We start from the raw sequence: 21,744 nt of genomic DNA, 5'->3' as shown, positions 1-21,744 counted from the left end.
ATTTCTCAGAGCGGTCTAACAGGCCGGCCGTCTTCCTAGGGGGCTCTGGGAATGACAAGTGTTGTGGAGGGGGTGAATAAAAATCTGTCCTCCTGTCAGAGAAATATCTCCTCGCTCGTCCCACTGAAGTTATTCCACCTTCTCCTTTAGCAGAGTTTGTCTTTTCATCCAGTGAGGCTCACTGGATATATATGAAACAAAGCTTTCATAGTAGAGAAACGTAGCGTAGTAACACGCTGACTGAGGGAAACGAAGCACCTTGAGGTAAGTGACAGTTGAACTCTTTTTTTAAACTGACAGCCTGAAGGGAGGGGCTTGTTCTAGAGTGCAGCATGAAAGCCCCGCCCACTAGAGGCCAGGTATTCTGCTAATCCAATTAGGCTTCAGTGTGTTTCCTACAGAGAGCTCTTGTGAGGGGAATAGGAGGCCTCCTAACAACTCTTTTAAAAAATTGTTAAATTTTCAGTTTTAAATCTCAAGCATTTTACACGCTGTTAGATATCCCATGACTTCCATCCTTCTCTTTCCTCCGTTCATTTTATTTATCTTTCATTCCTGCATATTTTGCTGTCGCCGTTTTAGTCTGTTCTCCACTTCTACATCGCTACATTAATTACACTGTTGATTTTATCTTAAGGCTGACAGCATTTTCAGTTGTGTACAGTTATTTCCCCTATCCTCAATAAATATTTTCCATATTTGTTCTTCTTGCTCTCTTATTCTTTATGTTAAACCTGCAAGCTCTGCAGATTCTACCATCCTCTTTGCCTGGGACCTCCCTCACTTTCCATTTTGGGTTCCAGTTACAGATAGGTAGCCGTGTTGGTCTGCCATAGTCAAAATAAAAAAATTCCTTCCTGTAGCACCTGACAGGAAGGTGCTACAGGAAGGAATTTTTTTATTTTTCCATTTTGGGGCTAACCAAACTCTTGCTGCCGTTGTTGCATACATAAATAAATTTTGTTGACACTAAGGGACTTCAGTCTAAATTTTTCCTAACAAAAAGGACTCTGGTCTTTTGGGAAAAGTTTTTTTAAACATATATTTTTCAACTCCTCATAGATCATTTCCCAATATTCTTTAACCTTTTTACATGTCCACCGCATATGAAAAAAAGTTCCCTGCATTTCTTTGCATTTCCGACACGTATCCAATTCTGCTTCCTAACAACTCTCGCCACCCTTACAAACTGCAGCTCCCAGGATTCTTTGGGGGAAGAAGCCAAAGCCCACACAGAGGCCTGTAAATATGTAGGGTGAACCCAGCCAGCATGGCCAATGGTCAGGAATGATGGGAGATGGAGTCCAGCATCACAGAATTGTAGAGATGGAAGGGTCATCCAGTCTAACCCCCTGCAATGCAGGAATTTGCAGCTGTCTCGTACGGGGATCGAACCTGCAACCTGGGCATCATCAGCACCACACTCTAACCCATGGAGGTATCTGCAGGGCATCTGGTTCCCCTCCCCTCCTGTAGGTAGGCTATCCTTGGGGAAAGTTGGCGCTGTTCCATTTACAGTGGTGCCCCGCAAGACGAATGCCTCGCAAGACGGAAAACTCGCTAGACGAAAGAGTTGTCCGTTTTGGAGGTGCTTCGCAAAACGAATCTCCTATGGGCTTGCTTCGCAAGACGAAAATGTCTTGCGAGTTCCTGCGGGTTTTCCCCCCTCCCCCCTTTTTCTAAGCCGCTAAGCCGCTTATCAGCTGATCCGATCAGCAGATAAGCCGATAATAGCGCTAATCCGTTAATCCGTCAATGGGCTTGCTTCGCAAGACGAAAAAACCGCTAGACGAAGAGAATCACAGAACGGATTCTTTTCGTCTTGCGAGGCACCACTGTATATTTTAGTCCAGTATATCACAGATTGCTTTTATTGTAAGACCTTGATATCTCTGAAATGCTACCTGTACATTCAGTCAGCAGATTAGTTGCACCATTCTGAACAGCCTCGGCTGGTATCTTGTGGGAGGCAGCAGGTACAAGTTACCAGTCCCTGCAGCCACAGCAGGCGCTGTGATTTTGTCATGAATTCTACTCAATATTGATCCAGAGCAGAACTCAACGTATAGTTAGAGTAAAAACTTAAACAGGTTGTAAGATTCCCCCCCCCCCCAAAAAAAAAAAATAGGCCAGAGGCAATTGTGTTTCATCCAGCAGAGCTTTACTGCTACAGAAGGCAAATGAGCATAATGGTCACAAATCCAATACATTCAGGATTGGCACTGTCTACAGACTTAACTTAAACTTACAATAACTTAAAATAAGACTAAAACCTTAACATTATCTATGTACCAAACACCACACCAGGAGGGAAAGTGATAGAAAGAGAAAGCGTGAGACGCAGGCTCTTCTGACCTTATTATTATAGTCAGCATGACCTTGACAAAAAGAGATAACAGGAGCAATTTAAGCCAGCTGTACTCAGCTTCTCAGCCTTCTGCTTGTTTCTTTCACGCAGTCTCCAGAACCCTTTTGAACTAATTACAATAGGAAAGATCTCTACACATCAGATCAATACTTTCTGTACTAAGAAATGCAATGTGACAGATTCTCCAGCGGTTTAACTTCACCTCCAGAGGCACACTCCATTGTCTCCCTTGGATGTACATACCACTTGCAGCAGCTTCCCCCAAATGATTCTGGGAGTTGTAGTTTTTTAAAGGTGTTGAGAGTTGCTGAGATGACCCCTGTTTTCCCCACAGAGGTACAATTTGCAGAGAGAACCCTGGGAAAGGGATACACATATCTATGGGACTGCCTCTCCTGGTATGCCCCGCAGAGGACCTTAAGGTCCACAAATGACAACACCTTGGAGGTCCCAAGTCGCAAGGTGGTTAGATTGGTCTCAACTAGGGCCAGGGCCTTTTCAGTACTGGCCCCGACTTGGTGGAATGCTCTGTCACAAGAGACTAGGGCCCTGCGGGTTTTGACATCTTTCCGCAGGGCCTGCAAGACGGAGCTGTTCCACCTGGCCTTTGGTTTGGTCTGACCCTTATGTTTCCCTCCCCTTATGGTTTTGATCTATGGGCTACTATTAAAATGAGGCTGCATTTTAATTTATATTTTAACCTGTATTTTAAATTGGTTTTTAAAACATTATTATTGTAATTTTACTGCTGTTAGCTGCCCTGAGCCCGGCTCTGGCCAGGGAGGGCGAGGTATAAATAATAAATTATTATTATTATTATTATTATTATTATTATTATTATTATTTATTATTATTAAACCACTCTGGGAACTGTCAGCTCGGTGAGGGGAATGAGAGCCTCTGAACAACTTTTACAGTTCTTGGGATGCTTTTGGTGAAGGTGGTGGACTCTTCTTTCCTTGGAGGTTTTTAAGCAGAGTTTGGAATGGCCATCTGCCAGGGACTCTTTAGCTGCGGTTCCTGCATTGCAGTGGGTCAGACTAGATGACCCCCAGGGTCCCCTTCTGACTCCACCATTGTATAAGCCATACTCTCTGCAGAACTTCAGGCGCATGACAAAGACCTCCTTTCTTCCACAGACATGTCTCGTTAGATTTTATGGTGAATTTTTATCATTCCCCTTTTTGCAATTTTATTAAGAGACGTTGATGATTAAGTGGAATAGAGAATAAAGGAATAAATAAATACAATTGTTCACTGCTCATTTCATTTAAAATGTATAATAAATATGTGCCGATAGTGAATGCAATGGGTGTATCCAGGATTTATTTGGGGGGCAAGCTTTATGTTAAGGGGAGGCAGAACCAAGTTATCTGCAACACAATTGGTCAGTTAGTTACGGTAAGTATTTTTATTTATTTACTTGATTTGTGGGGGAACAGCTGCCCCTCCTGCCCCCGGCTACGCCTATGGTGTACGCTTGTCTTGTGCCTGGTTTTTGCCAGCCATGCCCTTCCTCCAGGATACTCCATTGCATTTCCCTACCAACGGTCCAAATTATGCAGACACTGAGCATGCACAGCCATTTTCACACATACACACCCCTTAGGATTCTCCCTCGCCCACCCAGTTACTATTATTATTATTATTATTTTTTCTGCAAACTTTGGTCTCTGCCCAAGCCTGCTGAGATCTCCCTCTTTTTCCAGGAAGCTGGCCTGTTGACTGCATTAAACATTCACATCCAGAGAATGGGTTTAATATTCGCATGATAGCAGGAGAGGGGAAGCTGCGGCCCTCCAGATGTTATAACCCCCATCTCATGAGCGATCAAGGTGTTATTGCGCTATAAATGCGTAGTGCGGGTGGGGCCTCTCTGCACCGTTTTTTCTGCCGCAGGGGCGCTGTAGGGTTAAACCGAGCGAGCTCCTCCGCTTGCCTAGAAAGCCTGAGAAACAGCAACCCCCAGTTTTGTGCAGCTGGCGAAGCATGAGAGCGGCTTCCTGGTGGGGGCGGGGGAGGAGATGGCCTGTTTGAATCCTTGCAAGCAGCACCAGGGGCGATAATCGATAATCTCGCAGCGGCTGCATGTGCAGCAGAAGGAAGCCGAGCCCTTGCTCCCCATAGGAAGGGGGCCAGATCCCCGAAGAGGTGAGCTCTCAAGTGGGTTGCATGCAGCTTCCATTTACAGTGGTACCTCGGGTTACAGACGCTTCAGGTTACAGACTCCGTTAACCCAGAAATAGTGCTCCAGGTTAAGAACTTTGCTTCAGGGTGAGGACAGAACTTGCGGCAGCAGCAGGAGGCCCCATTAGCTAAAGTGGTTCTTCAGGTTAAGAACAGTTTCAGGTTAAGAACGGACCTCCAGAACGAATTGTTCTTAACCCGAGGTACCACTGTATTATGGTGGAGGGGTAGGGGGGCAGAGTGGTATTCATTGCAGTTGCAAAAAAGAGGAAGGAATGTAATGAATGCTTGTAGGCGCAAGCGAGGTTAAGAACAGCTGGTGTCAGCCAGCAGTGACGTCCCCTCCCTCTTTCCACCCAGGCCAGAGCAAAATGTTCACACAAAACCCTTCCCACGTCTGTGAATCCGTAACTTTTATACTGTATGTGTAGATGCATATGTGTGTGTGTGTGTGTGTGTGTGCGCGCGTGCGTGTGTGTGTGTACCGGTATACACACACACACACACACACACAGAGAGAGAGTGGTACCTCGGGTTACATATGCTTCAGGTTACATACTTGGTTAACCCAGAAATAGTGCTTCAGGTTAAGAACTTTGCTTCAGGATAAGAACAGAAATCTTGTTCCGGCGGCCCGGCAGCAGGCCCCATTAGCTAAAATGCTTCAGGTTAAGAACAGTTTCAGGTTAAGAACGGACCTCTGGAACGAATTAAGTACTTAACCCGAGGTACCACTGTGTGTGTGTATATATATATATATATATATATATATGCTTTCGTAGATTTTCACGGGTACAGGAATGTAGGTTTTGGTGTCTTCGGGTGTCTTCCCGTGTAAGAGTTGGGGTGTCTAGGCGACGTTTCGACGAGGTCTCACTCGTCATCTTCAGGCTGGTGCTTTCGGCTTCTTGTTACTGGAACAGAGCAGGATCTCAGTGTTTGAGTTCCTATAAATACTGTTGAGGGGGTGTGGTGCAGAGAAGAAGTTCCCAGGTTATTGTGCCTTTTCTTCTTTTGTTCTTTAATTACTTGGGGGATATCTTGAGTGATATCTTGAGTGGTATTCTGAGTACCACTTAGGTGGGTCATTAAGTGTGGATTAGTTGCTATAGCTTTCGTGTCTTGACCTTTTGAGCTAGTGAAGAGATTTTTCTGAGAAGATGGCTGTACTGCACTTAGTTGTGCTCTGGCTTGGCTTCGTGTATAGGGGCGAGCTGTGGTTTTGTGCCCTGTGCAAGACCCTACCTACCAACCTATAAAAACAGATCCCACCACCTATCTGGAAAAAACCACCAAATCCAAAATAAAAGCCTCTCCTATCAGTGAAGAAATCCAGCTAAGAATCATCCCCAGAGAAAAATCATCCAGATGCCCCAAACTCTACGGTCTCCCCAAGATACACAAAGAAGGAACACCACTCAGACCAATAGTCAGCTCCATAGGCTCACCTCTACAAAATCTCGCTAAATTTCTCGCTAAGCAACTTCAGCCCTATGCAGAATCCATCGCTTCACACGTTACTAACTCCTTCCAGTTCATAGAAACAATAAAGAAGCAAAACCTACATCCCGATGACCTACTTGTGAGCTTCGATGTTGTATCTCTCTTCACTCAAGTGCCCATTAATGAAGCCTTGACAGCCATTCAAAACAAATACAATCCCCCCAAATACATCCTGGACCTGACCAACCACTGCCTAACCAACACGTACTTCATCCACAATGGACAAAGATACAAACAGATAGAAGGAGCGCCTATGGGATCACCCCTCTCACCGGTCATCGCAAATTTGTACATGGAACACTTTGAAACCAATGCTTTAGACAAGTCAGAACACAAACCCAAACTTTGGCTCAGATATGTTGACGACACCTTTGTAATTTGGCCACACGGGAAAGAAAAACTAGACAGCTTCCTCACACATCTCAACAGCCTACACCCCAAAATACAATTTACTATGGAAATAGAAGCCAACAACCAACTTCCCTTCCTTGACGTCCTAATCTACAAAAAACCTGATGGCTCCCTAGGACACACTATCTACCAGAAAAAAACACACACCAACCGCTACTTACATGCACAATCACACCACCACCCTGCACAAATAAACTCCGTAGCCAAGACTCTCATCTCCAGAACCAAACGCCTGGCTGACAAAGACCACTTGACAACTGAGTTACAGAATCTCTCAAATGTGTTAATCGCCAATGGATACCAGCAAAACAGGGTTACGAAGCTAATCCAAAAAGAAACACCCCCCAAAAACCAAGACACAGAAGAAAACAATGGCATGGCCCTCCTTCCTTATATCAAGGGCACTACAGACAAAATCAGCAAAATCCTCCATAAACACAATATCAAAACAGCCTTTTGCACCAACCAAAAAATAGCCAATATCCTCAGAAACCCCAAAGATAAAATCCAGTTGGAAAACCAAGGGGTCTATGAAATACCCTGCAAAGTCTGCCCAGCCACGTACATTGGACAAACAAACAGACGAATAAATGCACGTATCGCAGAACACAAGAATGCCGTCAAAAAAGAAGAAAAAACCTCCTCTCTTTTCCAACACATGAAAGAAACAGGACACGAAATTAATTTTGCAGATTCCAAATTGCTCTTTAACATGGAACATCACCACAAGAGAATAATCATGGAAGCCATCGAGATAGAGAAACACCCTCACAACATGAACAAGCGTGACGACACGTCCCGCCTGCCAGACATCTGGAAATTAGCCCTCCCCACAAAAACCGACACCAGGACCAGAGGCACACAGAACGCCATCACCTATCAACCACACCAGACCCAAACCCAGACCCTCTCCACAGATAAATTACAGACTCCATCCGGTAGCCAAACCATAGTGGCACCTCCGGATGCTGCACCCCCCTGCAATCCCTACACAGATCTGGCTGGCACAGGGCACAAAACCACAGCTCGCCCCTATACACGAAGCCAAGCCAGAGCACAACTAAGTGCAGTACAGCCATCTTCTCAGAAAAATCTCTTCACTAGCTCAAAAGGTCAAGACACGAAAGCTATAGCAACTAATCCACACTTAATGACCCACCTAAGTGGTACTCAGAATACCACTCAAGATATCACTCAAGATATCCCCCAAGTAATTAAAGAACAAAAGAAGAAAAGGCACAATAACCTGGGAACTTCTTCTCTGCACCACACCCCCTCAACAGTATTTATAGGAACTCAAACACTGAGATCCTGCTCTGTTCCAGTAACAAGAAGCCGAAAGCACCAGCCTGAAGATGACGAGTGAGACCTCGTCGAAACGTCGCCTAGACACCCCAACTCTTACACGGGAAGACACCCGAAGACACCAAAACCTACATATATATATATATATATATATATATTAACTGCAGTTGTGTTGTGGTTCATCGTGAACTGCAAAAGAACATGCTGTATAAGGATCCTGCGCATAGCTGTCAACGTTTCCCCTTTTTAAAGGGAAATTCCCTTATTCCGAATAGGATTCCTCGCAAGAAAAGGGAAAAGTTGACAGCTATGATCCTGCGCCAAATCCGGCTTTTATTCGGTGTATCATTTCAAAGTGTGTGTGTGAGCACTCCATATCCTCCAACATTTCTGCGATGAAAATTGGGACGTCCTAAGGAAAAGCGGGATATTCTGGGATCAAATCAGCAAGCGGGGCGACTTCTGTAAATCCAGGACCGTCCCTGGAAAATAGGGGCAGTTGGAGGGTCTGGAACTTCCCCTGCAAAACTAAAACGCTGACAAAAACCAGACCCATATACTTGTTCCCAGGCCGTCCTTCTAGGTCGTGGGTTCTGCCAAGTTCAGTGTCAATCTGGTTTGTCTCTTCCATTAAGCAGACAGTATCCTGCCCTGAGAGTCACTACCCCACGACTCTTTCCTGCCCTGTTCTCTTTCTATGGAGATAAGGTAATTTCACTGCCAGGACTATAGTTAGCTTGGATGTTAAACATGGGCGTAGGCAGGAAAGCAGTCCCCCTGCCCCCCAATCAAGTAAATAAATAAAAATACTTGAAACATAAATTGTGGAAAGATTTTGACAGGTTTTCCTGAGTACTTGTGGTCGAAAGAAACAATTTTTTTTAAAAAAGTTGTCCAGACATTTCATTCTGAATCTGATAGTCAGAGCCCGACAGGTAGAGAATGGTGACAGGTGGGTGTCCTGGCCCCCCCCAAAAAAACATAAATTCTGGCTATGCCCATGATGCCAAATAAAAGCTGTGTGTTTATTTTGAGACGGGGTGTGTTTGGGGTCTAGAAACGTTCTAAGTGACAGGGGTGTTCGTTTTATTGATTACAATCATGGTAGGTATGCCAGTCTCCTATAGCAAAAGACAGACAGACTGATGAAACCTTAATGACTGCACACATTTGTTGTGGTTTAAGTTTTTGTCTGCTACTACACTCCCCTTGGGACGCGGGTGGTGCTGTGGTCTAAACCACAGAGCATAGGGCTTGCCGATCAGAAGGTCAGCAGTTCGAATCCCTGCGACGGGAGGAGCTCCCGTTGCTCGGTCCCTGCTCCTGCCAACCTAGCAGTTCGAAAGCACGTCAAAGTGCAAGTAGATAAATAGGTACCGCTGTGGCGGGAAGGTAAACGGCGTTTCCGTGCACTGCTCTGGTTCGCCAGAAACGGCTTGGTCATGCTGGCCACATGACCTGGAAGCTGTACGCCAGCTCCCTCGGCCAATAAAGCGAGATGAGCGCCGCAACCCCAGAGTCGGTCACGACTGGAACTAATGGTCAGGGTCTCTTTACCTTTACAGTCCCCTTCATCAGATGCATTAAGTGTTATGAATGACAGGTGCTGTGGAGTCTATATCTATGTGTGTGTGTGTGTGTGTGTGTGTGTGTGTGTGTGTGTCTGTATCTATATATCCATGGATGGCCTTATCCTCCACAAAATTATCTAATCCTCTTTTAAAGCCATGCTGAGTTGCCCCCTATGGGCCCCTCTTTTCCCTGACTACCTATAGCACAATGAGTGCATGTATTTTTTACTCTATAAGATGCACCAGACCATAAGACGCACCTAGTTTTTGGAAGAGGAAAACGGGGGGGGGGGGGGGTCTGAATCCCAGAAGCCAGAACAGCAAGTGGGATCGCAGCACTTTTCCTCCTCGGGGAAAAGCCCCCAAGAGCTCCACACATGCTCCACGCGGCTCTTTAAAGGGCGCGCTGAGCAGAGCCTCCCGCCTGCATTCGCTCCATAAGATGCACACACATTTCCCCTTACTTTTTAGGAGGGGGAAAGTGCGTCTTATAGAGCGAAAAATCCGCTAGCTTATGCCAACGTCGGAATTCAAGTATTTTGCAGTGGGAAATTTGAGTTGCTTGGATGCAGAGTGTTAATATTTTTCATAGAATCGTAGAGTTAGAAGGGACCCTTGAAGGCCATCTAGTCCAACCCCCTGCAATGCAGGAATATGCAGCTGTCCCATACGGGTATCGAACCTGCAACCTCGGTGTTATCAGCACCACGTTCTACCCAACTGAGCTATCCAGGCTATTAATGGCACATACGTAAGAGTAGGGATGAATAGAAATTAAATTAAATTTCTTTCAGTATCTCGCTTTCCAATATTTAGTTCTGTTCTCCACATTTCCACATCAGCTTGCAATTTATATTTTCAAGTCCTTGTGAAAATCAATTCACATTTCACTGCTAGTTACTCCTAATATTGGGACGTGGGTGGCGCTGTGGGTAAAAACCTCAGCGCCTAGGGCTTGCCGATCGCATGGTCGGCGGTTCGAATCCCCGCGGCGGGGTGAGCTTCCATCGTTCGGTCCCAGCTCCTGCCCACCTAGCAGTTCGAAAGCATCCCTAAGTGCAAGTAGATAAATAGGTACCGCTTTATAGCGGGAAGGTAAACGGCGTTTCCGTGTGCTGCGCTGGCTCGCCAGAGCAGCTTTGTCACGCTGGCCACGTGACCCGGAAGTGTCTTCGGACAGCGCTGGCCCCCGGCCTCTTAAGTGAGATGGGCGCACAACCCTAGAGTCGGACACGACTGGCCCATACGGGCAGGGGTACCTTTACCTTACTCCTAATATGCACAGTTTTGTATGCAGATTCTCCTAATACAATTCTGTTTTGTTTTCACCAATATACACATTTCAATGCACACTTCACTCTATCCATTTTTGTTCACATTACATGGCTGAAGGACTGCATTGCAAAAATTAGAGAAGCGCAGATTTCAAAGGATGGCTGTTTTGTTTTGCGTGTTTTCCCCCCAGAAAATGCCAATTGCGTAAGATCGCCTTTAAATGCAGACTGAATCAAATTTCTCCACCAACCCCACTGAAGAGCCCTGGCTGCACTGCCTACAGGAAGACAGTGCAAAAGAATAAACTTCCTGCGTTTCATGGACTGGTTAAGATATTACAAAATCCAGGAAACAGGACAGGACACTGAACCCGGTGTCGTTAATTTGTCATAGCCACAAGAAATGTGTGTGTTTGTGTGTTTAGTTTTAAAAGCATCAAGCTTCACACAAGTTCTTTTTGACTCCCTTTTAGGATTTGGTTAATCACAAAAATAATGCACACGCGCTGACAAAACAGAGTACAGTGGTACCTCGGGTTACATATGCTTCAGGTTACATACTCCGCTAACCCAGAAATATTGCTTCAGGTTAAGAACTTTGCTTCAGGATGAGAACAGAAATTGTGCTCCGGCCGCGCGGCAGCAGCGGGAGGCCCCATTAGCTAAAGTGGTGCTTCAGGTTAAGAACAGTTTCAGGTTAAGTACAGACCTCCAGAAGGAATTAAGTACTTAACCCGAGGTACCACTGTATTTTAATTTACATGGCGAAAAGTTTCACATTTCTCCTTTGTCAGCTGCCCTGCTAAAAATAATAATATTCTGTTTCCATCATTCCATCATGTGGTTATAGAGCTTTGAGCAGAAACTGGCCTACTGAACAAAAGTAAAATTTGCATATAAGGCCCTCGAAATGAAAGAAATTTCCCACCCCAGACATGGAATATCAGTTTAGTAGGTTAATTTTTTTGGGTTTCTTTTTTTCTCTCTCTCTCTCTCTACATCCTTCTGTTTTCTGTATGTCTTCCCTGCAGGAGCAAAACCTTGTGTGTGATGCTGACATCTGTACGTCTAAATGCCCTAAATAATTTGTAGCACGATCGGGAAACGGAAAAAAAGGACCCTGGGAGATCCGTTTGAGGAACTGGCGCCGTTTGCCCAACGCTCGCAGCAAAAGAGGGAGGTCTGTGAGCAACACCCGGTGCAGGCCAACGTTGGCACAAAGCTGGAAAGGACAAAATAGCTGCCGAGCGGGCAGCGGCAGCCAACCTCCAGATGGCGGGAGACCAAGTGCTGCAGATAAAAATGGAAGAGGAGGATGAGGAAGAGGAAGATGGAGCGGCGAAAGGGCCTTGCGTTATCCGGGCCGGGAGCCTGAGGGACATTTTGGGATGGCCAGGGCCGGAGCAGGTCAAGCAGGAGATGGACGAAGAGGTGCCTCGGTGCTGGGAAGCCCACGGCCAGGAGCGCCTGAGACTCATCCAGTCGCCTCATTCGGGATGGAGGCCCCCTCAGCAGCCAGAGGAGCTCATCCTGAGGCAACGAGGAGCAAGGAGATGGGAGCAGCAGGTAAAAAGCAGGGAGCCGGGGATCAAACCAGAGTGCTTGCCCACCTGTGAGCAGGTCGGCTGATTCTGCTGATTTACAGAACCCTGACCGACCTGGACCAGAAATGCCTTAAGGGCCACCCGGGAGACTTATTGTGGTTCCTGAGGTTTGGTTGCCCTTTACTATGTAGTATGACAGGCTGTGGCCTGTGGAACTCCCTGCTGGTAGATGCATAGCTGTCAACTTTTCCCTTTTCTTGCGAGGAATCCTATTCGGAATAAGGGAATTTCCCTTAAAAAAAGGAAAACGTTGACACTATGGGTAGATGCACAGCAGGAATCGTTCCTGCTTTTAGACGTTGCCTGTGTCGTTCAAACAAGCCTTTGTTTTTTTTTTTTTTTTAATACTAATTTTTATTAGTTTTCAGTTATAATCCAATAATAGCCTCATAACAATACCAAATTATAAGTCCTACCTTGGTTTTATTAGTTTTCAGTTATAATCCATTAATAGCCTCATTATAACAATACCAAATTATGTCGTACTTTGGTTTTCAAACAGCTTAGTTCTCGAACATTTTGGTTCCCGAACGCCGCAAACCCAGAAGTGACTGTTCCGGTTTGCGAACTATTTTTGGAAGCTGAATGTCCGACGGGGCTTCCACGGCTTCCGATTTTCTGCAGGGACTTCCTGCAGCCAATCAGAAGCCGTGCTTTGGCTTCTGAAGGTTTTGGAAGTTGAACGGACTTCCGGAATGGATTCCGTTTGACTTCCAAGGTATGACTGTACTAATACCAATTGTTCAAATACCAAGTTACATAATTTAGGTCCCCACCCACCCACATTCTAGAATTGATGGTTTGATGATGGTTTGATTTTCTTCATTTCTGCGTTCCAAAATCTTACTAATTTCAATTACATTTTGGTCAAAAAAATAATCCCTTATACAACAACTGCAATATTAATGACTTCTATTTGTGTTGACACATTAAATTATTTATAGAACTACAATTGAGGCACTCAAACTATATCCTTGTTCCTCCTGCGTGTGGCAATTATTCCGTCTGTGGTGTTTCTTCCTGTCCTTGCAAGATGTTATGTCTATCTTTTCCCAGTTGTTGCTGTTCTCCATCATGCCTTGGACGGAGCTGATATCCCATTGTTGTTTCAGAGATTTCTCCATAGGCCTTTGCAATGTCAATTTCTTTTTACTAACCAGCATTCATAGATGTTTTTACTGTTGTATTTATTGAATTTCTTAAATTTAATATACAGTGGTACCTTGGAAGTCGAACGGAATCCGTTCCAAAAGTCCGTTTGACTTCCAAAACAATTGGAAACCAAAGCGCGTCTTCCGAATGGCTGCAGGAAGCTCTTGCAGCCAATTGGAAGCCCTGTCAGACATTCGGGTTCCAAAGAATGTTTGCAAACCAGAACACTCACTTCTGGGTTTGTGGCGTTCGGGAACCAAAACGTCTGGGGTTCCTCACCCACTGTAGTAGATAAATGAACACGTAGCATGTGTGAACCAACAGCCCTCTGCCTTTGTTCCCAGGTGCCGGTCCTTTTTGACGAGATGGACGTCCATTCCCCGGAGGCCGACCACACCTTGCTGGACAGACGGCGGTATCTCCGCAGGGCGGCCAAGCAGAGGCTGGAGAGGGAAGCCAGTTCATTCGGTAAGGGCTCATTCTGCCCCCGAGACACCAGCCGGGGGCATGCGTGTATTCTGCGTGCTGAATTTTGCGTCCTAAAAACCTCTGTCGGTCACCACCATTACTGCTTTGCCTGATTGCAGCTTTGGTGGGGAGGGGGAGGGGCACATCTATCTGCAGGGCAGGGAAACAGGACCACCGGCAGGCGAGGGAGCAGTTTTTGCATGTTTGCAGGGGGCGGGTGGAGAACTGTGTGCAGCTTTGTATTTGCAGTACATGTGCAAATTTCTGAGCTGAAGAAAACACAGAGCGCTGTAACTCTTAACCTTTGTAATGTAGACTTACATTCCAGCAAGGAACACCCCCTAAAAAAGAATTCCCTTTCTCTACACACGCCGTTCTCTCCATCCGGTGAAGCAAAAAAGAATGATCTCGCTCCAAGGCGACATTTGATCCGTGCAGAATGACTCCTAAGAGGGCACAGAGCAAGATGGTCTGGGAAGAGGGGGGTGGCTTAGGGAGGCTCCTGAGGGCCAGGTCAACATGTCTGCAGGGCCACTTTTGGACTCTGGGCTTGAGCCTCTGCAACTCTGCCTTAGATCAAGGTGGTCCAACATGTGGCCCTTGAGGCCTCATTTGGCGGCCCTCGGCAACATTTGAAGCCCTCAGGCTACCTTGCCAAAGTCAGGTAAGCAAAGCACTGGGCTTGGGAAGGCGGTGTGAGGGCTCTGACAGGGTCCTAGAGTCCTCTTGTCTCCTTCCCAAAGCCTAGCTAGCGCTTTCTCAGTTTATCCGGCTTTGTGAAGGCAGCACGAGGGCTGTGGTGGGGAGCTCACATTTTGGCCTCGGCTCCCTGCCACAATGAGCAACAAGGTAGTTCCGTGTCAAGGTACTCTTATAGCCCACTTGGTATAGAAAGTTGGACCTCCCTCTGCCTTAAAGGTAAAGGGACCCCTGACCATTAGGTCCAGTCGCGGACGACTCTGGGGTTGCGGCGCTCATCTCGCTTTACTGGCCGAGGGAGCCGGCGTACAGCTTCCGGGTCATGTCACCAGCATGACTAAGCCGCTTCTGGCGAACCAGAGCAGCACACAGAAATGTTGTTTAGCTTCCCGCCGGAGCGGTACCTATTTATCTACTTGCACTTTGACGTGCTTTTGAACTGCTAGGTTGGCAGGAGCAGGGACCGGGCAACGGGAGCTCACTCCGTCGTGGGGATTTGAACCGCCGACCTTCTGATCGGCAAGCCCTAGGCTCTGTGGTTTAACCCACAGCGCCACCCGCGTCCCCCCTCCGCCTTAGCTGAACTAAAAAAAAAGAGCAGAGGTTCACCCTCTCCCACTTCCCTGTTGGCCACAGCTGGCTCTGCCCTGCCGATGCCACATTTCCCGAAGATGAGTCGCCGTGGCACCAACTGGTCGTACGCCGAGGTGATTGATCTCCTGGATATTTGGGGTGAGCAGAGGATCCAGCAGGTCCTTCAGAGCAGTCACCGGAACATGGACACCTTCCAGGTCATTGCCAACGAGATGGCCAAGAGGGGCCACGACCGGACAGCCCAGGAGTGCCGCACCAAGACCAAGACGATGCGCCGGGACTACAAGAAGGTCAGAGAGAACAACTGCTCGGGGACAGGGCGCCTCACCTGCCCCTTTTACGACCAGCTGGAGCAGATTCTGGATTCGGGAGCGCCCCAACCCGCGGGGCAGGCCCAGAGTTACGGACACCAGGAGGAGTCGGGGGGAGATGATGGTCCCCCGTGTGGCCTGGAGGAGGGGGGCCCCCACGAGTCTGAGGACTACCATGAGCCCCAGGACTTCTTTGACCCCTCTGCCCAGTTCTCCATCGAACTCGTCGATTCGGTGGACTCCACCACCGTGGTGTGCAAAACAGAGGACAACTCTGAGGAGCCGATAAGCACCCCTCGGCCGGTCGCGGGTAAGTGCCCCCTTTTTTGTGGTTATTTATGAAGACGAGAGGTCAGATTAACTTTCCTTCTGTCCCCTCCTCCCTCCCTCTCTCTGCACAAAGAGGAATAATTGGGTGCGCAATGTGGTGACACGATAGAAGTGTGTGGAGAAAGTGTTTTCTCCCTCTCTTGTCACATGGGAACCCAGAGGGAAACATCCAGTGAAGCAGAATGCTTGGGGTGCTCAGGAGAGACAGAAGAAAGTCCTTCTTTAAATAACAATGATAATAATATATTATTTATACCCCGCCCATCTGGCTGGGTTTCCCCAGCCACTCTGGGCTGCTCCCAACAGAATATTAAAAACACAACAAAACATCAAACATTAAAAACGGGTTCACATCTCCACTCCTCCACATGCAGCTGCTGGGTGACCTTGGGCTAGTCACACTATTCTGAAGTGTCTCAGCCCCACTCACCTCACAGAGTGTTTGTTGTGGGGGAGGAAGGGAAAGGAGATTGTTAGCCGCTTTGAGACACCTTCGGGTAGTGATAAAGCGGGGTATCAAATCCAAACTCTTCCTCTTCTACTCTAAAAATAGGGCTGCCTTCAGATGTCTTCTAAAAGTCAGATAGCTTTTTATTTCCTTGACATCTGATTGGAGGGTTTTCCACAGGACGGGTGCCACCACCGAGAAGGCCCTCTGCCTGGTTCCCTGTAACCTCACTTCTTGCAGTGAGGGAACTGCCAGAAGGCCCTTGGAGCTGGACCTCAGTGTCCGGGCTGAGCAATGGGAGTGGAGACGCTCCTTCAGGTATACTGGGCCGAGGCTGTTTAGGGCTTTAAAGGTCAGCACCAACACTTTGAATTGTGCTCGGAAACGTACTGGGAGCCAATGTAGGTCTTTCAGGACCGGTGTTCTATGGTCTTGGTGGCCGCCCCCAGTCACCAGTCTAGCTGCCGCATTCTGGATTAGTTGCAGTTTCCGGGTGACCTCCAAAGGTTGCCCCACGTAGAACTCATTGTAGTAGTCCAAAGGGGAGATAACCAGAGCATGCACCACTCTGGTGAGACAGTCCGCGGGCAGGTAGGGTCTCAGCCTGCGTACCAGATGGAGCTGGTAAACAGCTGCCCTGGACACAGAATTGACCTGCGCCTCCATGGACAACTGTGAGTCCAAAATGACTCCCAGGCTGCTCACCTGGTCCTTCAGGGGCAGAGTTTCCCCATTTAGGACCAGGGAGTCTCCCACACCTGCCTGTCCCCTGTCCTCTAAAAACAGTACCCCTGTCGTGTCAGGATTCAGCCTCAATCTGTTAGCCCCCATCCATCCTCCAACTGCCTCCAGACACTCACACAGGACATTCACGGCCTTCACTGGTTCTGATTTAAGAGAGGTAGAGCTGGGTATCATCCCACTTTACAGTTAAACTGTGGAATTTGCTCCCACGAGAGGCAGCAATGGCCGCCATCTTGGATGGCTTTAAGAGACAAACTCATGAAGGAGAATAAGGCTGCCTGCTACCCCTGATGGTTGTGTTCTGCCACCACTGTCGGAGGCAGTGCGTCTCCGAATACCAGTTGCCAGAAACTGCAGAAGGGGAGAGTGTGCACTGCTGCAAACAGGTACTTCTTCTGGACTCCTCATCTTGTCAGCCATGTTAAGAGAAGGATGATGAACTGGGTGGGCCATTGACTCTTCTTATATCCTTATCTCTGAAGTCTTCTTTGTGGTTTCCTTCTGGGCTTCTGCTTTAATTTTAGCTTATGAGCCAGTTTCCCAGTTTGTACTTTCCTCCTCCTGTGGGAAACCCAGCCTTGAGCTAATTTGGGAGGACGCACAGTTTTCAGGTCGATAAGCTCAGCAAATCCTCTAGCTCTTCCTCCTGCTGTTTGGCCCAGCGCTCCATGCATGACCTGGTTAGCCCAGCGTTGCCGTCATCTAAATCCTGCGTTTGGCATATTAAAATTAAATCCAGGCATTCTGCAGCTGCTTGTCTCGGGGAATTATCTCTCCCTCCCAACAGTTGCTCACCACTGTTTTAAGCCACCTAAGTTTAGCGGCTGTCATGGACTGGCCGGACGCAGAGGAATGGTAGGAGGAACCGGCCGGGGAACCCACAGGGGAAGAAGGCTCAGAGCCCAGGGAGTGGTGAGGGGTTGGAGGGAGAAGACTGGGAGGAGGCAGTGCTGGAAGCCAAAGAGGTAACAGGGCTTAGTGAGTGGGGAGAGTCTGTGGCAGAGAGAAGTCTAGAATCAGGCAGAAGCTGAAGCAGGAGAGGAGGAAGGCCAAGAGACAGAGATGGGTCAGGCTGGTGAAGAGGCACGGATGTCTCCCCCTCCTGCTGTAAGAAGCTCCCCTCTAGTTCCCAGAACCAGGAGAGGCATGAAAAGGGCAGAGGGAGAGGTAAGTTTCACGCAGGCATAGTCTCAGATTGCTTGGGGGAAACTCTGGAGAGGAGAGGAGGCAGGGACCTTCAATCTCAGCAACTGCTTAATGGGGCAACACCTGCCAGAGATCAGTTGCTGCTGACACTCCTGTTTTTTCTAATAAAGAGTTAATTCCAACTTGTTTGGTGTGATTTACTGCTGTCAGTGGCCTTTGCTAAGGCTATCAGCAGCCCCAGCATTGCCTCAAAGCGACTCACACCGTTAAAAAATAAAATAACAAAAGCATTATAATCAGATATAAAAACGGCAATAAACAAAAGCTAAGATTGTCATCTGACAAAATGCTTAAAAGGAATAAGTCCTACCCACGCCGCTTAAAGGATGAGCGGAACAAAGGCCGCTGACATACCTGATGGGGGAAATAAGAATACCTTTGTCTGGTGACTAAAAACAGACAGCTGTGGTGCCAGGTGAGCTTCCGTGGGGAGAGCATTCCACAAACGAGGTGCCACCACTGAAAAGGCCGTTCCCATGTCAACACGTTCCACACCTCCCTCAGTGGCGGGGGAACACACAGAGCCTCTGATGGTGAACGCAAGGTCTGAGTTGCTTCGGGTGGAAAGAGGCGGTATATTGCGATGCAAAATTATATTTAATGCCCTTCCCTTTGTTTTTTAGAAGCCGATCATTTGCTCAACCCCTTGCCACCTGCCCCGCCCAGTCTCCCTGGCAGCCCAGCCACCACTGGCTCCACAGCAGGTAAGAGGGAATGTGGAATGAATTTCGTATGCCGAATGGTGATGTTTAATGAATGGATTCAGAGTGCTGAATAAATTCTGCAGAACCTCACGGAGTTGGATGGAACCTTAGAGGTTGCCTGGTCTTTTCCAAGAAGTTGGCATGTTGACTACATTAAAGATCCACATCCAGAGAGTGGGTTTAATATTAACAGGGTCGGGGAAGCTGTAGCCTTCCAGGTGTTGTTGGACTACAACTCCCATCATCCCTGGCCTCTGAGGGTGATGTGAGTTGGCGCAACATCTGGGAGGACCACAGGCTCCCCATCCCAGCTCCTTCAAGCGATGCTCATAAGCTTGACCGTCCCCTTCCCAGAATCCCTTTCAGCCTTTCAAAATGCCCTCACTCTGCTTTTGTGTTTCTCCCCCTCCCCGCTTCCCAAATTGCTCCCAGACGTGCACCCGACCCCTTGCCACAGCCCCTTGCCTGGGCCGACGGGCCTCTCGGCCGCCGAACGCCTCGCCAACATCCGGAACCGGCACAAGAAGACCAGGAACGATTTGGCCGCGGAGCTGGCGATGGCAGCGGACCTGCGGATGCAGGCGGCTACTGACAGGATCCTTTCCGCCCTCGACGGCTACGCCAAAGCAGACCTGGAGGACCGCGAGAAGGACAGGGTGGGCACGGAGCAGATCATTGCCATCATGCAACGGCAGACAGAACTTCTGGAGCTGCTCATATGGCAGCGGCAGTCGTCCACTCCAGCGGCCGTGTCCACTGCCCCCTCACGCCAAGCATGGCCGCCACGGACGGCCCAATCCAGCCACCGGCCTGCAGGCCCTTCTTCCTCCCGCCTGGGCGTCCCCAGGCGGCCGTTGACACCCAGGGCCCGTGCCAGGAGGAGGCCTCAGAACTACAGCCCTTGACTCTCGCCTTTTGCAATCCCCTACAAGAGCTTGCGGTTGTCTGCTTGCCGTGTTTCATTCTTTAATTCGGTTAATTTCTTGGGAGTTGTTTTCTCTTCCACACACACCCCATGCTTTCCCATTAGGGTTAAAAAGAGAGCGCTGTCAACAAACTGAAGGCTTCGTCCTAACAGCCGTTTGTTCTGCCATTGCCGAAAGCTAACAAAAACCCTATTTTTAAAAATAAAGCACCGTATTTTTCGCTCTATAACACACACCAGACCATAACACGCACGTAGTTTTTAGAGGAGGAAAACAAGAAAAAAATATATTCTAAACGAAATAGTGGATATATGATTTTTGTGGTTCATGCTGTGGCCACAGACATGTGATCTGACAGTGAGTTTGGAGTAGCCCAATGCAAAAATCCTGAGGATCCATGTGGATCCATGCTTTGTAACCATGGAGGAAGGAAGGAAGGGGAACCATGGATCCTCTGCTCACGACTGCAGCAGATCCCCTCCGCCACCCGCAGGCATTTGCTCCATAACACGCACAGACATTTCCCCTTACTTTCTAGGAGGAAAAAAGTGAGTGTTATGGTGCAAAAAATACGGTATTTTCTTTCTTTTTTAATAAACTTCGAGCCCCGGCATCAAGTTAAAAAAGAAAGAAGGCAAAAAGTGAACCAGTTGGCTGCTGTTTCTGGTGGGGAAATCCTTGGGTGTGTGTTTTTTTCAGAACTCAAACTTCATCGATGTTCCTTGGCAACCAGATTGGGCCGAGCCAAATTTATAGGCCTGAAGCCATATAGTAGAAAAAGTGGCTTCAAGAATGGGAAGAGCTGAAGTCTGTCCACATGCACATTTGGGGTTAAGGGGCACTGGTTTATTTACAGCAGGGATCGGGAACCTCTGGCCCTATTGGCTAAATTTGGGCCAGGAAGTTCATTCCTCATAAACAATGGCTGCCTGCCCCACACCTGACATGTATGTGGGGCAGCTGCCACCGCTACTACGAAGAACCACTTAGGAGTGTAAAATGAACTCTGAGGGGCTTTCATTGAAGGATTAAACTTATGTCCCACTGTTCCTCTACATATTTTCCACTCAACAACCCTGTCCGGTAGGCTAGGCTGAGAGAGAGCGACTGGCCTACAACTCCTTGCATACTGAGCAGGGGAAAGAAGGGAAAGAAGCGGAGGAATTTTCTGTGGGAAAATAACACGCTGGGGAAATTTATGCCCCGGTGTCCAGTCTCCGCGTGGAGAGATGGCATGAACAGAGACAGTGGAATGGGCAGGGGGCCACAAGGGACAATGGCAACTGGCTTTGAAAGGGGGCTAAACAAAGCCATGGCTACTGGCCACAAAGGCTATGCTCTGCCTCAACAGTTAAGAGGCAACATACACTTCTGAATACCAGTTGCTGGAAAGTACTGATCCACTCAGGTCCCGCTTAATAATAAACAACTATCTGACTTTTAGAAGACATCTGAACGCAGCCCTGTTTAGGGAGGTTTTTAATGTTTGATGGTTTATCGCTTTTTTTATTATTATCAATATTCTGCTGAGAGCCACCCAGAGTGGCTGGGGAAACCCAGCCAGATGGGCGGGGTATAAATAAATTTATTATTATTATTATTATTATTATTATTATTATTATTATTATTATTATTATTTTGTTTTGTTTATTGACTTCCCACTGTACTAGACAGCTCCCTGGCCTGATCCACTTCTTATGTTCTTAAAATGTAGATGCAATACTGTGGGAAGGTTGGGGAAGCGCTGCAGAACAAACTGATAAAGGATGATGTGTGGACAGTCCAGTATAAATCCATGCCAATTGCACTATTATTGGCAGGCTGCAGAAAGCACGTAGAATGTGTCAGGTTGCAGAAAGCCCCTGTGATAAAAGAGCAGTCTGTGTAGAATCTAGGTTTCTCATAATGCTCAACTGAAATCCCCTCGCTGGTAAGATCT

General features: G+C 47.7%; 1 protein-coding gene and 1 long non-coding RNA gene across 3 annotated transcripts in view; one reads left to right on the top strand and one right to left on the bottom strand.

Annotated features, from left to right (window-relative positions):
- Nucleotides 1-21,744, bottom strand: part of LOC308581354 — a 106,709-nt gene that overhangs the window by 46,821 nt on the left and 38,144 nt on the right. The gene's annotated exons all lie outside the window — the stretch shown is intronic.
- Nucleotides 4,339-20,912, top strand: LOC308580754 (uncharacterized protein). Of its 2 annotated transcripts, none has more exons than XM_081182891.1 (6): nt 4,339-4,519; nt 11,712-12,185; nt 13,720-13,843; nt 15,179-15,757; nt 18,799-18,879; nt 19,312-20,912. In XM_081182891.1, the coding sequence occupies exons 2-6, from the start codon at nt 11,892-11,894 to the stop codon at nt 19,782-19,784; spliced, it is 1,551 nt and encodes a 516-aa protein (XP_081039017.1). In that variant the 5' UTR covers nt 4,339-4,519; nt 11,712-11,891; the 3' UTR covers nt 19,785-20,912. The 2 variants fall into 2 exon arrangements, with proteins under 2 accessions (XP_081039017.1, XP_081039016.1); XM_081182890.1 differs by having other exon boundaries at nt 11,651-12,185.

The sequence above is a fragment of the Podarcis bocagei genome (assembly GCF_964188305.1).
Source record: "Podarcis bocagei genome assembly, chromosome: 2".
NCBI classification, from domain to species: domain Eukaryota; kingdom Metazoa; phylum Chordata; class Lepidosauria; order Squamata; family Lacertidae; genus Podarcis; species Podarcis bocagei.
This window is presented reverse-complemented; position numbering and strand designations above follow the sequence as displayed.